The sequence below is a fragment of the Netta rufina genome, assembly GCF_964035555.1.
Source record: "Netta rufina genome assembly, chromosome: 2".
Lineage (NCBI taxonomy): Eukaryota > Metazoa > Chordata > Aves > Anseriformes > Anatidae > Netta > Netta rufina.
In genome coordinates, this window is record NC_140124.1 from 138,195,748 (window position 1) to 138,215,733 (window position 19,986).

Sequence of the window (19,986 nt, forward strand, 5' to 3'; positions counted from 1 at the left end):
CACAGCAGAAGATGGTGCAAGAAGTATTGAGCTTAAATTGTGGTTTGGGAGATTCAAACAAGATACACGGTAGTAGGTCTAATTTTTATTATATGTTAAGCTATTTAAGGCATTGTTTTCTCATTTGTTTTCTACTCTGTGGCCGTGCGTATTGAACTTGTGCTTGGGATAAACCATGACTTGTGAGAATAACTATTTCTCAAACTTCATAAACTTGTCCTTCCATCAGTACCTTCTACAGTTTTCAAAACTTTACTCCCTATGCTGATCTTGGGTAGGTTTTTCATGATGTTTGAAGTACTCTTTTTTTCCTCTCAGTCTCTTTAAGCAAAAATGCATGTACATTCTTCCTTTGAAAAAAGGAAGTATTTTCTTACAAAACAGAAGCATACCAAATCACTAGTTTATGAACTTGAAAGTAACTTTTAAACCTGTTTTCTATAGATTGCCTTTACCATGCATTTATAAGAATAGTGTGAACTTTAAAAAATATTGAATTTACAGAATTTAGTTTCCTACTACCGTTAGAAACGGATACTTGGAGAACTTAGTGTTGTAACTCTGCAGAATGTGTTTACCAGGGAGTTTTTCCAGGATGTTTACCATGTGCTACATTTTAAATCATGGGACTATTGTTAGGGCTGGTTTTGATGTCACTGTGTATTTACTAATTTTCATTTATATATAGTGTCTTCATGAATGGCAGTTCTATTCACTTTAAATGCACCCTAATTGCAAACAGACATGAATGAATGCTTGCAATTAGATGGAAACGAGAACAATGAGTGTCTGCTTTACAATAACGATTTATGAGATAAATGATCATCCAAAGCTGCAATTCAGAATGCTGTTTTTAGACATTCAAAAACTTTGCAGAGAAGAGTATGAATAAGCTGTGTTTCTGAAGAATGATGCTCACAAAAGTATTTATGTAGGTTACTTTCCATTTATGCTTTTAGTACAGGTACAGATTTGTTGGACGAAGAATGAGAGATCTTCCCCGTACAAGTGCCTTTAACCTACTGTGGTCAGTTCTATGTTTCTGGAATTTAAAACTGGTTCTTCTTACAAATAAGCAGTGAGTGTTCCAGATATCACCCATGTTTGGGAGAGGAACATCTTATAGGTTCTCAATTGGTTGCTAAATTTATTTTAAGGAAATATAGAAAACAAAGGAGGAAAACTTCAGATTCTTTTTTATAAAACCTTGCAAGAGACATCACATCCTTTCAGGAAGTTCAGCTCTTGAGTCAACGTTGAAATGTTAATCATTGAGAGAATACTGTAGTTTTATTTAGAGTATGATGTTTGATCATACACTAAAAACTTTCATTCATACTTGGTGGAAAGGCTGAAAGGCTACCAACCCAGGTACTTACATGTGCCTCTGACTGTAGGAAGATTTTTTGCAGCTTGACTAGGAAAGCTAATCTTAGAGAAAAATGGAAGAAAGACAGACATAAAACTACAGGAGTGTTACAGTTTCACTTATACTTAAATTGTATTTTCAAATTTCTCTATTAAATGTGATGACATTGAAGTTTTTCACCTTTTCTGCGAAACAATTTTGTTTTTACAAGAATATCTGTACTACTTTCAGGAACCACTATTGATGTGTTTTTGAACCAGAAGAATGAAATTAAATGTTTGAACAACTTTTATTGACCTTGAGTATTTAGATGAGATCTCAGAGGTTAGATGGGTGGCCTGCAAGAGCCACTTGTGAGTGGCTTGTGAGTAAATAGTTGTCCTGTGAATCACAATGAATGGAGTCCAAGCAAACAGAATTTACTAATTAGTAATAAGTTTTTTGTTCTCGTATGGTCACTCATTTTGGGATTCCAGAGTTCGTTGCTGGTGCCAGTCTATAGGGTAGGTGATTTGCTTTCCTTGAGCAATAGCAGTAGTTACACGGATCAGATCCTCATTTCATTCTTGTGATGCTGAGAGAAATTCAGTTTGGGATTTTTTTTTTTACTGGCTATTAAACTGCCTTGCTGAGTACCATATAAAAATACGCTGAATGAAATTCCTCAAAAGAAATATACGGTGGCAGTACAGTCGTGCAGTGTAGTGGTGCCTGATTGATCAACCTGCACAGTACTCTGAAACATCAAGCCTAATGGACCCAAAACACCACACTTCTCAGGTTTTGGTGTTGAAAGCTGGTAGGAGAATGAAGGAAACCACAAGTCACTTGGGCAGGGGATGTCTCAGTTAGGTTCAGTCATTGGTACTGCATGGGTTTGTACATGGCAGGAATTAATGAAGATTAATGAAAATAAAATAGCTTTAGCATTTAAAATTATTTCTCAGCTAAAATGAGCTGTTTTGGAGAGGCTAAGGAATTCTGTTCAGAGGTCCTAACATCTTAGTTTGAAAGAAACTATTTTCATTACTTTTTATAGCAGATAATTTAAATACTTTTTAACTTCTGCTTAGTATGTCCTTACCTTATGGAAGCTATTTGAAATTATTTAACATCCAGGACAAAGCAATCAAAATAGTTAAATATCAATCATACCAGTGTGTTCTGCAGAAGGCCCCTTCCCTTCCCTTCCCTTCCCTTCCCTTCCCTTCCCTTCCCTTCCCTTCCCTTCCCTTCCCTTCCCTTCCCTTCCCTTCCCTTCCCTTCCCTTCCCTTCCCTTCCCTTCCCTTCCCTTCCCTTCCCTTCCCTTCCCTTCCCTTCCCTTCCCTTCCCTTCCCTTCCCTTCCCTTCCCTTCCCTTCCCTTCCCTTCCCTTCCCTTCCCTTCCCTTCCCTTCCCTTCCCTTCCCTTCCCTTCCCTTCCCTTCCCTTCCCTTCCCTTCCCTTCCCTTCCCTTCCCTTCCCCTCCCTCCTTAAGTGGTATTTCCTTCAAGAATAAGACAAGTTGGTTTATGTTTGGAATGCTTTTACCAAAGCAGTTTCTCTTTTAAGACTCCTAGTATTCTTTCAACATCAGTTTTAAAACCTTTAAGTATTTCCATTTATATTTTAGTCAATTAATTATTTTTTTTTTTTCAGGGAAAAGAGCAGTATTTTATGTTGTAACAAAAAGTCTTAAGAATATTGGAATTATTTCCTCATAAAGAATTTAAAATTTTGTCTTTAATGTAATATCCACCTCTCATGATTTATGCAAATAGCAAATTAGCAAAAATGAATGACTTGATAAACTGGCTATTAAACATGGTCAAATCTCAGATATATGCAATTGCATTTTCAGTTCTTGTTACAAGATGTCACAATAAAGTTTGTCAGCAAGACTAGCATTTTCCTAGATTTAAAAAAATCAATTTGAAAGTATTTCTACAAAAGTTGTGTGGAATAAGAGACTGCATTACTATTGTATTTCTTGTTTATTGTTCTTGTCCTGGTTTTTCATTTCCTGTTTAAATCTTAGATTGTAATCTTGGTTTTGTAGCAGAAACTATGATGTGTTTCTTTTTTTGGTATTTTTCATGCAGTTTAACATTTAGTACACTGTCCTTAACTGGTGAAGTACCTCCACTGCTAACAGTGATAGTTATTCAGAGCTTCATGTATGAGTGGATGCAAGACGTAAGCCAGCCCTGCCAAGGGGCTCTGTAAGGCTGATTCTGAAGAGGCTGAAAACAAGAACAAATTCACAATATTGATTTCTGTTCCTGTGCAATTCTCTAGGATTGGCTGCACTCTGACTGGAAGGAATTTGGATCCTGTTCATGCAGTTAGACCTCATAGTCTGAGAAATATGAACTTACTGTCTCTCTTGTAGTGCTTGTGGTTTTCACCTGGTGAATATGCTACAGCTAATGATGTTTAAAAAATTCTTACTTAACAGGCAAAATAAAATATCAAGACCAAAGTAATTACTAATGCATTTCATATTATTTATAGAGTTAAAATGGATTTTTATTTAATTCACCTGCTAACAGCTGAGCCCAGGGTTGCATATTTCAGGGTAGCAGCTGGTGATATGACAAGCATCTAGGAAAGCACTTTCTGCAGGAGATGCTTGGAATGCCATCTACTGTTGAAGAAGGAAAAAAAAAACACCTAGTGAAAACTGCCTTTTTGGAGTTTGTTAAAAAAAAAAAAAAACACAAACAAAACACGTAACTATATACATTGTTACATCTGTAAATTTATTACTTGCAAAGACGTTGTTTTTGGATAATATTTGAAATATGTAAAATTCAATTAATGCTCTGAAAGGGGATTAAACGACTGTTTGATTTCAGCTTCCTAGCCTTTGTATCAGTTTTAAAGTGGGCTTTTGGCTTGGTTTTATGATATCCCTGAGAATTTCAGTTAACTGCAAAAAAGATTGAAACATTAAGTATTTTTTAAAGGCTCATCTTTCCAATATAGAATTAATGGGAATTACATTAATTAAGGAAAGTTGCAATCCAGATAATGTAATAAATATATCTTTAAAATCCTCAGGATCTAGTTAAAAAGAAATAAAAAATCACAGTGTTTTTGCCTTGTATGTGTCTAGATATACCTACAAGTGTACAAGAACGTAGAAGACTCTCAGATGAATTAAAATGTCACTATAATTTAAAGTTTTCATTTAAATGGAATTAAATACTAAGAACAACCCCTTTCAGTCCCTCTCTCCCTCCAGTCATTTTAAATTGCATTTATTTCTCTTTTTAAGAAAAACAAATGTAAGACAACAACTAAATTGGTGTTTGGTTATCAGTTGTTAAAACTTATCTGTTGATCAAATTGTGCTTGGAAATTGCAGATTTGCTGAAGTTTGAGTAGGTTTATAAACTTGTGGTTTACATTGAGATACATTTATGCACGTATTTCATCAATGAAGAAAATTAACTCTGTCCCTGCCAAAACCCGTGACATCTCATGGGGTGAAACCTGAATTTTTGGAAGTAAGGTGAGGTGTAAGTGTGGAGTGTTTGTCTCAAGGACTGTACTGAAGGAATATTTTCTAAGTAACTGTTTGTTAACGTGGTCTTAAAAAGGAAGGAAAGCTAATTCAAAATTTGGCTAAAGTAACAACGTTAATAGAAGGTAATAAGAAATTTCTTCAGTTCTGTCTAAAAATAGACAAATAGACATTCAAATATGGATTTTTTCAGCTAGTATGTAAGCTATATGCTGAAAATTCTAGCTGTCAAAAATTGATCTCCATTAGGAGACTGGATTCTACTAATGTATGTAATTCAAACATTTTTCAATGCATGCACTATTATAGAAAAGTAGCTTGCATGAGGGAGACAGTAGTGTTATCAAATCTACTGCCAGGATAGATGACTAAACTATTGTCTTACTGTCTAGATGATTAAACTGTAGTCTTACAGTGTAGCTTGTTAAAGAGAAGAAAATCAGCATTTGTAGGAACATAGCTTTTTTGTCTAGAAAGGAGTCCACTGACAGAAGAAACCAATTAAACTCAAGGAGGTGTTTACCTCCTTAAGTTTAATGTCTCATGTCCTTGAAATTAGATTTGGAAATTCACTATAGTAAAGAATTACATCATATTAGCTGCTTTTTAAAAGAACCATTCTAAAATGAATAGGTAAGCTTCTAGTCAAGTAATATTTATTGGGGCTCAAGGACTCATTGAAATGTGCTTGCTCTTTTCAACTCCTGCCTATGGCAGCCTTCATGTGCATTGACTGGATCTTTGTTTTGCTCTTACTGGTTTTCTAACACAATCTAATTTTTGATTTTACATTTTGAATGTTAATTAATGCTGATGTTCGACCTGTTATCTATGGTACAACTACCAAGTAATGGATAATTTACCCTGAGAAGCTCAAAATGGTGAAACTCCTAGTTCACTGAAGTTAGTAGATGAGACAAATGATAATAATCTTCTGGAATTTTAGGATTGGAAGACGCTTTTTCACTGAATGTATTTTCTTGCGTTAATAGAATTATTGAGCAGTTTGGTTTGGAAGAGACCTTAAAGCCCGTCTAGTTCAACGCCCCTGCCGTGGACACCTCCCACCAGACCAGGTTGCTCAAAGCCTCTTTACACAGGATGAATAAGGTTACATTCTTCTAGCTGTATTTATTGCCCCTATTTGACAACTCTGCTTCATTCAAAACTTTATATTAATTATCGCCCTGTAATTTTTGCTGTTCCTAGTTTTTGTACATGTTGTTCCTAGGTTTCTCATAAATCCTCGGCAGACACAAGATACCCAAGTGGGAGGCAGCTGGCACGCTCCACATGGCAACCACTTACAGTGCTGACGGTTACAAATTCCCACTTGCTCTGTGATAACCAAAATACTCTTGGTTGCTAATTATAGGACGAAGCTGCATTAGCTCAGTTCAAACAATGTGGTAGGTTTGGACAAATACTAGATTTTTAACACTGACCTTTCGATATTACCTCCCTGGTTGAGGCCTCCTGCTTCCAATTTTGGATAACCTTCAAGAGAGAGCATTGATCCGTGAATTAGTTATTGGAACGGCACATAACACAGTGGATACCATTCAGCGTAGTGCTTATTTATTATTACAGTTGTACTACGCTCATTTGCTCGTGTACTCATTGTGATTCAGACACTCAATTTATGGTTTCAACAGCAAGACCGTAATGAAAAGAAAAAGTCTGAGAAGGCTAGGAGAAATGTGGAGGCTTCCTATTAAGGAATAGGAGGAACCCAGAAAATCTCCTAGAGATTATGGTCACCAGTCTTGAAAGGATTGATTTCCAAAATGACCATATATCTAAAGGCTCTTCTACCAACAGCTCTTGGAAAAAATTAGTTTTTAAAGTTATTAACTCATTGTGGTTATGCAGAAAGGCAGTGATGGGATTGTACCACATAATGCACAAGCTTCTGAATTCAGTTATAGCTCACAGTGTCTCTTACTCCGGAAGCAAGTAATAGGAAACATTTTTGCCCTGAGGAATTCATGTTCAAAGATAAGCCGTGTCATTTATTGGGCTGGTTTTGAAATAATCAAAACTTCCTGTCAGTTTCCCCACTGTGATTTGAAAGCCAAGTGTGGTGTTGTTGAATGTTATGTGTTCAAATAGCAATGAACTACATTCGGTATGAATTTTCTAAAGATGTTGCTATCATGTTTCCACCCTGAGACATATTTGTCTGGCATCTTTGATAAATTCATCCGGTTTCTATTTATCACCTAAATGTCAGCGTAGTTGTAGTTGTATGGAATTTACTGTGTTTATCGGTGATTTTCATCTGAGGTCCTGTAGGCAGCTCATTCAGTCTGTACCACCGTAAAGCATCGTCTATAGGTCTGTGCTTATTCCTAAAGTGTGTATGGGGTTTTCTTGTTGCCTCTCTTGTACTTTTAGATATTCCTTCAGTTTGGACCTCAGGTGATGTTTAACCACTTCAGCGAGGATTTAGGTGGGTTTAAATTTATTCTGTGTTAACAGATACCATTTCTATGCCAAGCATCTAACTTCACCTGCTTCTCTAGCAGTATCAAATGCTCAATTACCTCTCAGCTTCTGATCTCCAAGTTGTTTTTGCAGAAACCGCTGATAGCGTTGTTATGGTCAGGTCAGAATCAGTCAGAAAAATCACTTGAACACTTCATCAGGCAAGTTTTTTTCTTTGAAAAGACATTATTGTATTGTCCAAAATATGATCCTTCTTCACTCAATTGCTTATATTCTCTAAATGAATTAAAAAATTTCCCTCTTTCAAGGGAAATGCAGATTTTACACATGCTTGACTTTGTGGCTTTGCTTACTATTTTGTCAAGAGTGGATGCAGGCAAAATGAGACTTGAGTTGTGAGCAGGTAATCACTGCACAGTAATCCTTTTTTTTTTTTTCTTTCCTTTTTGATTTGTCACTTGGTGGAGGGAATATCACTGGGGTACTGTTCCAAAGATTTGAAAAAAAGAAAAGAAAGAGTCCACAGCAGGAAATCTAGGAAAATGGATTAATGGACCTTACAGTCCAAGACAGACTGGTGAAAACCTCTGAATGTGGATGGAGAAGATGACCTCCCTCTTTTTCAACATGGTCCCTAGTTAGACCAATGGAACTGGCATTCCCGGGGTGGTTTAAACAGAATTATGCACCAAATGCCATTTTCAGAGAGAGCAGGAGGCAGGAGGAAAGGAGAGGGGAAGGCTAACAGAATGTTATCATTATTTATTTAAATACTATTTTATTTTTAGTGTCATTTTCCAAGGTATGTTGGGGATGATTTTCTTCTACATAACAGAAATATTGGTGATGGCAAATTTTTTTAAAAGACTGTGATGTTCATGTGCTGTGAAAATAGGAATGCATAGATTCCTGGGATACAATTCCGTACCTTAATCGGTATTTTTAAAAAGTGATGAAGAGTGTGAATTCATTTGCTTTTGCTTTCTTTTTCACTTTCCATGCCATCTGCAGCCCAGTTCATATTGGGTAATGCTTTGTTTTTTGAAGATTGCTGGAATATACTCATTTAGTAATTGCATTTTAATCTGTGGAAAGTTTCATGGAGATACACAGAATACTTTATTGGGGATTTACAGTTACAGTAGCCCTGTCAATTAGCAGTATGTCCATTTTTTGGACAGCTGTGCAAGAAATAGCAGTATCTAACGTAAAATCTATAAACCGAACTTACGGTTTTGTCTTTAGTCTGTGCCTTTCAGTATGTTTGCATTGAGAAGACATTTTCTGGTTATCAAATGTTTTTGGAATAGTTGAAATCTGTTAATAATCGGAGAGAATTGGTGAGGAGGGAGAATATGTCTGTTGAAGCCTGTGTGTTGGCATCTTGACTCTTGAGCTAGCTGCTGGCTCTTTACTGTTGTCTGCGATAGCGGGATCTGGAATACAAAGAACAAATGCAAAACCCAAGGGCAGTATTAAGTTAAATTCACTTTATAATGTGTGTGGGTGTCAAGGAGTTGGCATTCATGCTGTTGTGTTTATTTGAAAGATACTGCTCTTCCAGATTTTTTTTTTACGTGGATAACTAGAAATCTGTATCTGAGACAATTATATCTGCAGTCTTCACCCAACTATTCTCTACTTCTTTTCTGTGAGCGTGGCTGGGGTCAGTGTCGGTATTGTATCTGCAGGGGAAGCAAGACGGGAAGGTGCTTTTTATAGAACTGAGGCCATCCCTCATTGTTCCTGGGTGATTTGCTTTGGGAAAACGAGATAGCTCTGTGCATTAATATTTAATTTCATCTTAATTCTTAATCAAGTTTGGTGTAACGTGCATTTCTCATGGAGACTACGTATACTCCGCTTTGAGTTTTGGGCCGTTAGGCTCTGTGTTCCCCAAACTTAAAATTTCCTGGAAGTGTCCCACTTGCTGGACTTCAGAGGCAATGTATTTAATAAAAAAAACCAAAAACATCAACGACTTCATTAAAGTGATCCAACATCAGTTACGACATGAATTTTAATAATAAATACTTTTTTAGGAGGAGGAGGGAAGTCAGAATTCCAAACAAGAGGTAGGTTTGTATTTCCAGCCCTCTCAGCAAAAGGGCTAGAAAAATCTTTCTGTCCTGGTGTAGCCTCGTCTAACCCTTGCTGAGCAAAGGCACACAGATACTGGCCTGTAGTGTTTGAAACCCAAGTGAGGTGGTGTGTTACGTGCCTTGTGCTTCTCCCGGTGTTTCAGGAGACACGAGGTACACTCAGACTGTTCCTGCTGACCCAATCTCTGTGTGCCTGTAGGTCCGTGGCTGGCAAATCTGAATGTTGAGAGTGCTGTCGTGTTTGAGGTAGATCTTTATTCCTGGCAAGGATGGCTGGTTCTGAAATGTGCATATCCCCAGGCTTCACTGGAGAAGAACTTGGTACCTGTTGAATTTCACCCATCTAGAAGGTATACGGAGTATTTTACGGGTCATTATCATGGATTTAGGCACCTGAATACCACCCGCATGTTTTTGTGGCTATGCACCAAAGCATGTAAAAGTAGAGGAAAGGTCTGGTGACAGAGTACTTGTTAGTTTACCAACACATTTGGGAAGAATCCTATATGGTTTTGGCACAATAGATTTTAGGTAAGTGCTTTTACTGATAGCAGTGGATTGAAGAATAGAAAATTATTAAGAATTTATAGGGCTGAGGAAAACTGTGTTATTTTCACTACCTTTACAACTTCTTCTCCTGCTTCTGTTGTTCTTGTTCTCTTCCCTCACTTCTCTGTTCTGTCCTCCTATTCATTCTCTCTACCAGTGGGACTAGCCATGACCTTTGAGGAAGCGTAGGGTACACAGAGAGGATCTAACATAAAGAAGTGCTGAATGAGACTTGAGGTCTAACGTAATGATGCTGGTGCCTTGAGGTCAAAGGGTCTGGCACTTGCACTGTGTAGGCTTGCAGAAGAGCACAAGAGGATTGGTACTGTGAATGTTTCAAAGCGCAGAGGGTCCAGACAACTTACACACTTTTACACTTGTAAAGTGCAAAAATTCTTTATTGTTGGCAAGCAGAAAAATGGTGGCTTGTTTTAAAGTCAATAAGGTGATGCAGGATATGGAATTATGAGATGTGGAAAGTAAGTTGTGAACTGATAAAGGTTTCAGATTCTTTCAGCGTTTAAGAATTAATGTAGTGTTTGTACACAGTGTTGATTGAATTCCTGTAGGGACAGAAATTTTCATCAAAAAAGAAAATAGGTAGAGAATTACTTAATGTTTTGAGTTGTTAAAATGCACTGTCCCAGTCACTGCTGATCACATCATCTGCAGCCTGCTGGTGGTCTTAATAAGCAGGTATTTATGGGAAATTGTTTCTGGTCAATAATTAGAACCGGCATCCTTCTTGGTGGAGTTTCTAGAAGGCAAATTGAAAAGGTGTGGGAAGGCAAAGTTAAGACATAGTCTGAAAGAAACGGAATGTAGTTACACAGTTTGGGATTTTTCAGTTGGTCTGATGAGTAAATGGATATATATATACATATATATATTTGGCATGTTAATCCAGTTCTTGTAAGGAATTATTAGTTGCTGATTTTTGAAAGGAGGGGAAAAGGAAATTTATATATAGGAAATCTGGGAGTACACTCCCTAGTAAAACACAAGGTACTTCTTGTAACCGAAGGAAGGACAACGCAATGTGTAGTATCTAGACAGGATTTAAGAATCTGGAGTCCTATCAGTCCTCTTTTGTCTAAAAAAAACTATTTAAACCACCATTGTGTTAAAACACATTCCTTGTATTTCATCTAAATGCATTAATATTTCTATGAGTTACTGCAGCTTCTACTCCTAATTTGTCTGATTGAAGAGTATTTTGGAAGGAGATTAGCAGCCCTTTCCCTCTGGCTTGCTGACTTGGGTGCCGAATCTCAATCTATTCCCTGACCTTGGATGAGAAATGTCTGTGCTGTACACCCAAAGGATCCAGGCCTGTTGACCCACAAGGTCAACAAGAGCTTAACTTCATATGGTAGAATCTGTTTTTTTCAATAGATATTTTTAATAATTTCGTTTCAAATTCTAGCTTCCCCTCCATTGTCGCTATAAAGTCAAGAAAGATCATTGCCTAATCAAGGGACTAAAGGGTATGTGGATAGTACTCAAGGATGCGTCATAGTTATATAATAACAGAGGCTCTTGTCCTCACGTAACTGCAGTGTTGGAAAGTGTACAGTGGACGAGACACAGAATTGTAGGAGAAAAGAGTATTTCAGGGGAGATATTTTCAATTGCGGAAGCAAATCATATCCTGACTTAGAACACAGTGCTCCTATAAAATGAGGGGAAAACCATTTTAAATGCAGATTTTCAAGGTAGCTACTAATGGGAAACGTTTCTTTAGTGGTTCTGAATCTGATTGTAAGATTTTCAGAAATACAAAGGATTTGCAGCTGCAGTTGAAGTCACTGAACACACACAATTATGTAAAGATGCTAAATCCTCTTGGGGGGAAAAAAAAAAAAAAACAAAAAACACAACAAAGATTTCAAATGGAGCTCTGAAGAAGTGTGCGTTACTGCAAATTATGATCTCACTCTATTTCGGTCTCAATTCTGCATGTTACAAAAATGACCATGGTCCCAGTCCAAAGGAAGGGCATTGGTTGTAATCTCAATGTGTGAAACATTCATATTTCATTTGTTTATTTCAGTAGAAAAATTCACAATGAAACACTAATTTAAGTGTCCAGTAAATACGTTTGGGAGCCATGTACTGAGAGGAATATATGGAGGAACTGCGTATTCAGGTTTCTTGGTCCAGTGGCACTTCCTTCTCACAGCTTACCAAATACAGCTTTCAGGCCCTTAAAGTTGGAGGCTATAAACTGTTTTAAGGTGCCTAGTACAAGAAGGTACAGATACCAATTCCCTATTTTTTTGTGTGGAAAAAACAGTATGGTATCTCACGGTGAAAGATGATACTGCAGTTAAAATGCATGGCGGAGTGGAATTGCAACTGCATGAGCAATTTTTATTTCCATATTTCTTAACTTCAAAATATATCTGCCTGCGTTTTTGGTTTTGTACTTTTACCTATTTTTTTTTCATTATAATTTTCTAAAATGCTGAAAAGGCAAGCTGTGCTAGAGGACTGTTCACTGTGTGCTCATGTTCAGTTTTCTCTTTCTGTACTAAATTTTGTTTTTTTTCAAAATTTTCACTGTATCAGTGTCCACTTCCCTTATTTAGTTCTTGTCTAGTCACTGAACCCTGTTCACAGGAGGAGTCACAGTGACATGTCATATGGAGGAGGAGATGTGGAGCTATTTTTGTGAGCTTTAGTCTTTTATCTGAAGTTAAGCATCTGCTTAAATTATGAGCCTGCACTCCCCTCCTAGCTAAGTAAGGGACATTGAGGACATCTATTTAGGAACCTGTTTGGTTTCATTGAATGTAAAGGGAAACTGGTCCTAACTTGATATTTAGGACAGATAGGTGCAATTAGAGAGAGAGTAAATATTAGAGAGATGTAAATATTGCCTGTGAGTACACATCTCTATTCTTGGATTTAGTGGAGAGGAATTGCATAGGACATCACCTTGCTCACTCAAATTAAAGCATGTATTTCAGATACAATGGTTTCCTGAAGATGATGGACAAACACTAATCAGTACTATGCAGACTTGCTGTATGTATTATCTAATTACTTCTTCTAGCAAGTAAAAGTAAACTTCACTCAGAGTCAAGTTCCTTAGTCTTCCCTCCTTAGTTTTTAGAGTTACGTTGTCTGCAGACACTGACATAATTGTAGTTTCATAAATGCAGAGAAGATTTTCCTTTAACCTGTTAGTTTAGGGTGCTGTGTTTTAAATGATGTTACAAGTTTTAAATTCACCTTGAATTATGGTAGGTAATTCGATTGTAAAATAAAAATATAGAAAATAGATAGTAAAGATAATCAAAACACCTTCCTTTGCATTTGTAGTTGAATGTATTGCTGGAAATGTTCTAACATGTTATTCTGTCCAAAGAATTGGAAGCCAGTTAGAAGAAACTGCGTTGATTTCAATTTTGTAACGAGAAGTTTTAGATATTTGGCTTTCCCCAGTTTTAATCCTAAATGGAAATAAGCACAAAATACCCAATACTATAAATGCCCAACAAATATTAAGGGAATTCCTTTTAACTCAGGGTAAGATTTTTTTCCTACTGATTTGATGCAGGTTATAAAACTTCAGGGTAGTTGTTTTACAACATGTTGCACTCAGTTGTGCAAACTTATCTTTTTAGGGTCAAAGAAGAGCAAAAACCACAGCTGACACAGTAAGTAAATTATCTTAAAAGTGCAGTAGGCTTGACTTTTCTACCTTTGCCATGTTCTGCTTTCTGCACCTTTGATGGTATTAGCTTACCCTAATACCTGATAGGCTGCAGTTAGTTTGCCATCTGCTTCCTGACTGGCTTGTAAGAGAGCTGCCTGCAGCTTCTTACTTCATCCACATCTCGGTTGGATGTAGGTTCTTGCTGCCTGCTTGTGAACTGGTTAACTGTAAAACTTTGTTTTCCCTTTCCTCCCTTAGTGGCTGATTTAGTACTGCAGCTAACATTCCCATTGGCTCTAGCTTTTCCGCCTGTATATTTTCTATTATCATTGGATAAGAAAACATTTGAACTAGTCTGGTTTTATTGGTTATTCAGTCACATTATTTGCTTATTTAAACAGGTGGTTTCCCTTTAGTGGGATCACTGAGCTGGTAAATAACGTTCTTCAACCACAGCAAAAGCAGCAAAATGAAAAGGAGCCCCAGACGTAAGTAAGCTGCTCTCTGTAGACTAAGTAATGTCTGTATAGCATTAAAACTTACTGGAGAGTAGGTTTATAAGAACTGCCCATTTAGAACATCCTGCTGAAGGCATTTTACAAGCTGACACTGTTTGCTTTCCAACCCTCATTGGCAAAGGGAAAGCTGAAAATCAACTTTGACATTTTTAACAGTAATTTAAGTGGTTATATTAGAAAACAATCAGAGGAAATACTACTGCTCCATTTGCCTTTTTCTGCAAATGCTCCATACGTGAAACTCTCAGTGAAGTGATGTGTTTTCTGTGCATGCAGAGCTTGAATGGTAAGACATGTATTATATATAGCATATCTATGCACATGCATGGTATTTATGGTACTGATCATGCATAGAATGCTATACAAATCTATATAACATGAAGACCTCTTAAAGGACCAGGAAAATACCATTTCATTTTTTCATGCTTCTAAAATATCTGTAAAGTTTCAAAACTTTAGCAGATATAAGGTGAAATTTTGGTTCTGTCAAAATTCAGGGGAGTTTTGACTTTGATGGGGCCATTATTTCATCCATGGACCCTCTACAGTGCTAAGCCAGTATGAGAGCTGTGTGAAAAATTTTACTTTTCTTTCAGTCTGAAAATGTTATGATTTAACAGGAACTGGCAAAGCTAGGACATTCAGTCTTAGAGTGGAACTTAAAGCATGAAGCTAAAAATACTCTTTTCCTAATGAGAAACTAAAAAATATATATCAAATTTTAAGATTTTTAAATGTGACATCTGATATTATGTGAACTTTAAATGGTTATGTATTTTCTTTTTAAAATGATTGTTTTATAATTTCACATTACAAAATAAATGTTTGCTTTTGAACCCATGTGTAAGAGGTTTAAGACATGCATATTATTTGAGGCAGAATCAGTTTTAGTTTATTTTTAAATATGTACAGTTAAGTGGCATTTCATACTTCAAGGGCATGAAAAGAGTTAATTTTTTTTTTTTTTGAAAATACACAGAAATTTTGACAAAACTGAACAGAGAAATAGGCCATAAAATTGATATTCTGTAAGGCAATGTATTATTTTGAGCTCTGTGTCTTACTTCCTCACTGAAGTTCTTACTAAATTGTGTATGTTACTAGTAGTGGAGTTTTTCTTTATTGATTATGGTTATGTATTTGCAATATTAAATTTTGTTCACACCATCTCCTTTGTCTTCCTAATCTCCTCAATGCATCAAAATTTGTTCTGGTTACCAATATTGTACGTGTGAAGCATATAGCTTTAAAGAAACAAAATACTGTTCTCAATGTAAATGAGTGAGTTATAGTTGCCAAAAAAACACTAATAAATACTGTTATTGTTAAAATTACTGTTATAATGGAAGGATTTTTTTGAACAGCCATTTCTGGGAACCAATTTTCTTCAGTGTTTTTATTAGATAACTAGGAAATGAAGTATGCTGTAAACTCATTGAATTTACAGATGCCGCAAGGCTGCGAGAAGTATGATATTTAATAGCAGGGCTATATTCCAAAAATATTCTGAATAAAAACAAGCTGTGGTTATGGTGTTATGATGCCATGCAGTAGAGGTCTGATACTATTCAGCAGGATGAATTTGTTAGGTAGGGATAGTTTATGCAGTTGACCTAGGATGGAGAAAACCGTCCAAGTAGAAGTTCTTTTACAGAGAATATGGGAGCCATAATAATATATCAACTGAGGAAGAGTCAGTATTTGTGAACAACGTAAATGGCATAATGGGATGTGTACACAATAGCCTGGATTTGCTGTGAAGAAATGTTTTCACTCTGCTAAACTTTGGTAATGTCTCACCTGGAATAGTGTGTGCTCTGTTTTGGAAACTGTATTTCAAAAATGATGTGGAGTGGTTAGTGTTCGTTGGAGAGTAATAAGAATGATTAGTCATATGTCTAAATAATATGGCATGTACAAAGAAAGATTGAAACATATGAGATGGTTTAGCCTACTGGAGAGAAAATCCCAGGGGATGGAGATGAACAAATCTTTAATTATGCAGAAAGTTGCTGTAGTTTGGAAGGAAAATTTTCTCTTCTCCTTCCTGCTCGTGTTGAAGCAGAAAGAATTAAACATAAGTTGTGCCAGGGAGGATTCAGTGATTCAGTTTGGTAGGGAAAACTTTTTAATGGAAAGAAAACTTAAAATGCTTAAGTAATTTGCCTGGGGCTTGTGTGGAAGCTCTGTCACTGAAAATCTTAGACTTGGCAAGGTAAATATCTGTTGTTACAAGAGACCCAAGTGTAGGTGGTTCTCACTAGGACAAGAGAATGGATTAAGTGACTTTTTCAAGTGTCTTCCAGCACTGTGTATTTGTGATCATATCAAGTCATTGATTTATTAATTAATATGATTAATTTTTGTGATTATTGTAAACTTTCACAGAGAAAAATAGAACAAAAATATTAACAGTGCAACTTTTTTATTTACTTTCTTTTCCTGACTTTAATGGATTGCAGAGGACTGTTGTACTTGGGGATCATTGTAAGACACAGAAGTCTGTATGCCTGAAGACATTTTTACCACTATCTATAAATGTCTGCACATTTTCCACTTGAAATCACTGCCAGTATCTGAGTCTGTAATGGATTTTAAGATACGTCTGGCTGTCCAATTTCAGTGATGGAAAACTTATTTACAGTTAATCTGGGGAGGACAAAATGTGTGAGAAGGCAGACAAGGAATCATGCTAGTGGTTGAGAATGTAAGGTATCGTGTTATAAAATTCCGTTTTGCTCTCAAAGTATTTTTGAGGCAGGAATAGTTTGACATCCTTTCGACATGAATTTTTTATCACAGAACCACAGAATGTTTGAGGTTGAAAGTTCCCTCTGGATGTCTTGTCCAACCTCCCCTGCTCAAGCAGGGTCACCTAGAGTCACTTGCCCAGGACCATGTCCAGAAGGTTTTTGAACATCAGTCTCCAAGGAGGGAGACTCCACAACCTTTTTGGGAAACCTTGTTGTGCCCAGTCACACTCACAGTTAAGTGCTTCCTGATGTTTAAACGTAGCCTCTTGTGGTATGGTTTGTGCCTATTGCCTCCTGTGCTGGCACTGGGCACCACAGAGGAGAGCCTGCCTCTGTCCTCTTTGCACCCTCCTTTCAGGTATTTATGAACAATGATGAGACCCCCCCCTTGAAACTCTTCTTCTCCAGGCTGAACAGACCCAGCTCTCTCATCCTTTTCTCATACTGTTATGCTTTGCTGGGCTCTCTCCAGTGTGTCCAGGTCTCTGCTGTACTGGGGAGCACAGAACTGGACACACTACTCCAGGTGTGGCCTCACCAGGCCTGAGCGGTGGGGAAGGATCATCTCCCTTGACTTGCTGGCGATACTTTGCTTAATACAGCCCTGAATACCACTGGCCTTCTTTGCCCCAAGGGTACACATTGTTGGCTCCTGTTCAACTTGCTGTCCAGCAGGAGCTCCAGGTCCTTTCCTGCCAAGCTGCTTTCCAGCTAGGTAGGGTCCAGCCTGTGCTAGGGCCTGGGGTTGTTCTTCTCCAGGTGCAGGATTTTGCATTTCCCCTTGTTGAACTTCATGAAGTTCCTGTCATCCCACTTCTCCAGCCAGTCTAGGTCCCTCTGGTGTATCTGCCACTCCGCCCAGTTTTGTGTCAATCCACATTGCATCAGTTCATGCAGCCCGTAGTTCATCAACTTCTGTGTGAGAATCTTGTGGCAGATGGTGTCAAAAGTCTTCCTGGAGACAAAGTAGATGGTATCCGTTGCTCGCCACTCATATATTAAGCCACTCATTTCATCACAAAAGTTCATAAAGTTGGTCAAGTATGATTTCCTCTGTTGAAATAGTTTCCTGGATGAGCTGTTCCATCAGCTTCCCAGGGACTGAGGTGAGGCTGCCTGGCCTGTGCTTTCCCTGGGCCCTCCTTTGTGCCTTTCCTGAAGGCAGGAGTGACATTTGCTTTCCTGCAGTCTTTGGGCATTTGTCCCAGCTGTCATGATGGATCAAAGGTTCAATATTGAGAGTGGTCTTGCATATCTGGTCTTCCTTGATAACAAATATTTTTATCTCCAGCTCCTGTGTACCTCATCATGAGTTTTGCCTGCATTGTTCAAGGTCTTTCCATGTTGGCATCCTTACAGAGTAGGGATCCATAGCTACCTTCTGAAGAAATTGCTTCAACTGTTGAGCAATTGCTCAACAATTAGCCTGTCAATTTTTGTTTCTTCACATATATATGGCATGTATTTTGTAAAAGGTATATATGGATTTTTCTTCATTAGGACTTGCTGATGTTCTTTGTGCCTAAGTGTTTCACTTAAAGTTTATATATCTTTTTTTTTTTTTTTTTTTTTTTTAATATATAAATATATATATATATATATATATATATATATATATTTTTTTTTTTTTGTAAGGACCCTGGAAAGTTATGTGATTGTATTAAGCTCCAGTCAAAATAGAGGTATTCCCATAATCTGTATTGGCAATGCCCAGCAATGCCCAGCAATGGATATTTAAGAACTCACATATGGAGCAGGGCACGCAGAGAGTAATTCTGGTACAGCCACTTGGCTGTGTTGTAGTGGTTTCCTGAGGTGAAGGCTGCATACATATTGCTGCATTTATTTCATAGCCATTAGGAATCTCTCTGCCATAAGCATTTTCAGTCCCATTCGAAACCTATTTATATTTTTGGCTTCAGAACTTGGTGAAATGAATTCTGCAATTTAATTAGGTGTTGTATAGGAGAGTTGTGACCTTTTGTCTGCTTTAAACCTGCTGCCTATTAATTTTATTGGGGGAGTCCTTCTTGTGTTATGTAATTCCTTAGATACTACGGTGGCTTAGGAAAGATAGTTTCTTAATATTCGCTGCTTAAAGATATCCAAATACCCAAAAGATTTTTATTTTTTTTTATTGCTTTCTGCATGAAAGTTAAAGCTTATTATTAAGGGCATCATCCAAAAGCCTCTTGAACACTGACAAGCAAGGGGCATCAGCCACATCTCTAGGAAGCCTGTCCCAGTGTTTGACCACCCTCACAGTAAAGAAATTTCTCCTGATGCCCAGTCTGAACCACCCCTGGTAGATCTGTGCCATTCCTGTGCATCCTGTCATCACTTCCCAGGGAGCAGAGGCTGGCACCTCGCTCAGTGCTTCCCCTCATCAGGAGGCTGCAGAGAGCTGTGAGGTCGCCTCTTGGCCTCCTCTTCCCCAGACCAGACAACACAAGCACCCTCAGCCTCTCCTCATAGACTATATTGTGGAGCCCAGAACCACACACGATATTCAAGGTGAGGCCACAGCAGTGCTAAATATAGTGGAATAATCACCTCTCTAGGCTGGCTGGTTGTGCTGCATTTAGTGCATCCCTGAATACGGTTTGCCCTCTTGGCTGCCAGGGCACACCACAGGCTCCTGTTGAGCCTGTTGTTGACCAGCACCCAGAGATCCGTTTCTGCTGAGCTACTATCCAGCCATTTGTCTCCATCCCAGGCACAGAACCCAGCATTTTCCTTTGAGCTTCATGCCATTAATTATAGTGGATATTTTAGTCAGTGTCTGAAATAAAGCCATTTCTGAAAGGATCACTCCATTTATTAGAATCTCTAATGAATTCAAGTTAAAATACATTGGCATTTCTCAAATATTTATCATAAATCCATGGATCATTGTTTTTGTATTCTAAATTTCCTGTGTAAACAATGCGACTACCAAACACTAGGTAGCTTTGAATTTCATCATATTGACTACTGCAAGTGTGATAGTAAACCCACATAAAAAAATGTTCAACGAAAGTTACACTATATATAGTCAGCAGGTTTATTTGCAGTCCGTTTAGTTGCTGTTCAGTAT

General features: G+C 37.5%; 1 protein-coding gene across 9 annotated transcripts in view; it reads left to right on the forward strand.

Moving 5' to 3' along the window:
* Window positions 1–19,986, forward strand: part of RIMS2 (regulating synaptic membrane exocytosis 2) — a gene marked incomplete at both ends in the record, with an annotated part of 453,369 nt that overhangs the window by 45,858 nt on the left and 387,525 nt on the right. For 3 of the 9 annotated variants that reach the window (XM_084282078.1, XM_084282089.1, XM_084282091.1), the window contains 2 exons: window positions 13,608–13,640; window positions 14,041–14,127. The exons of the other annotated variants lie outside the window; for them this stretch is intronic. In XM_084282078.1, coding sequence (XP_084138204.1) covers window positions 13,608–13,640; window positions 14,041–14,127 — 120 coding nt within the window. The remainder of the gene's footprint in view (window positions 1–13,607; window positions 13,641–14,040; window positions 14,128–19,986) is intronic. 9 annotated transcript variants of the gene reach the window in all.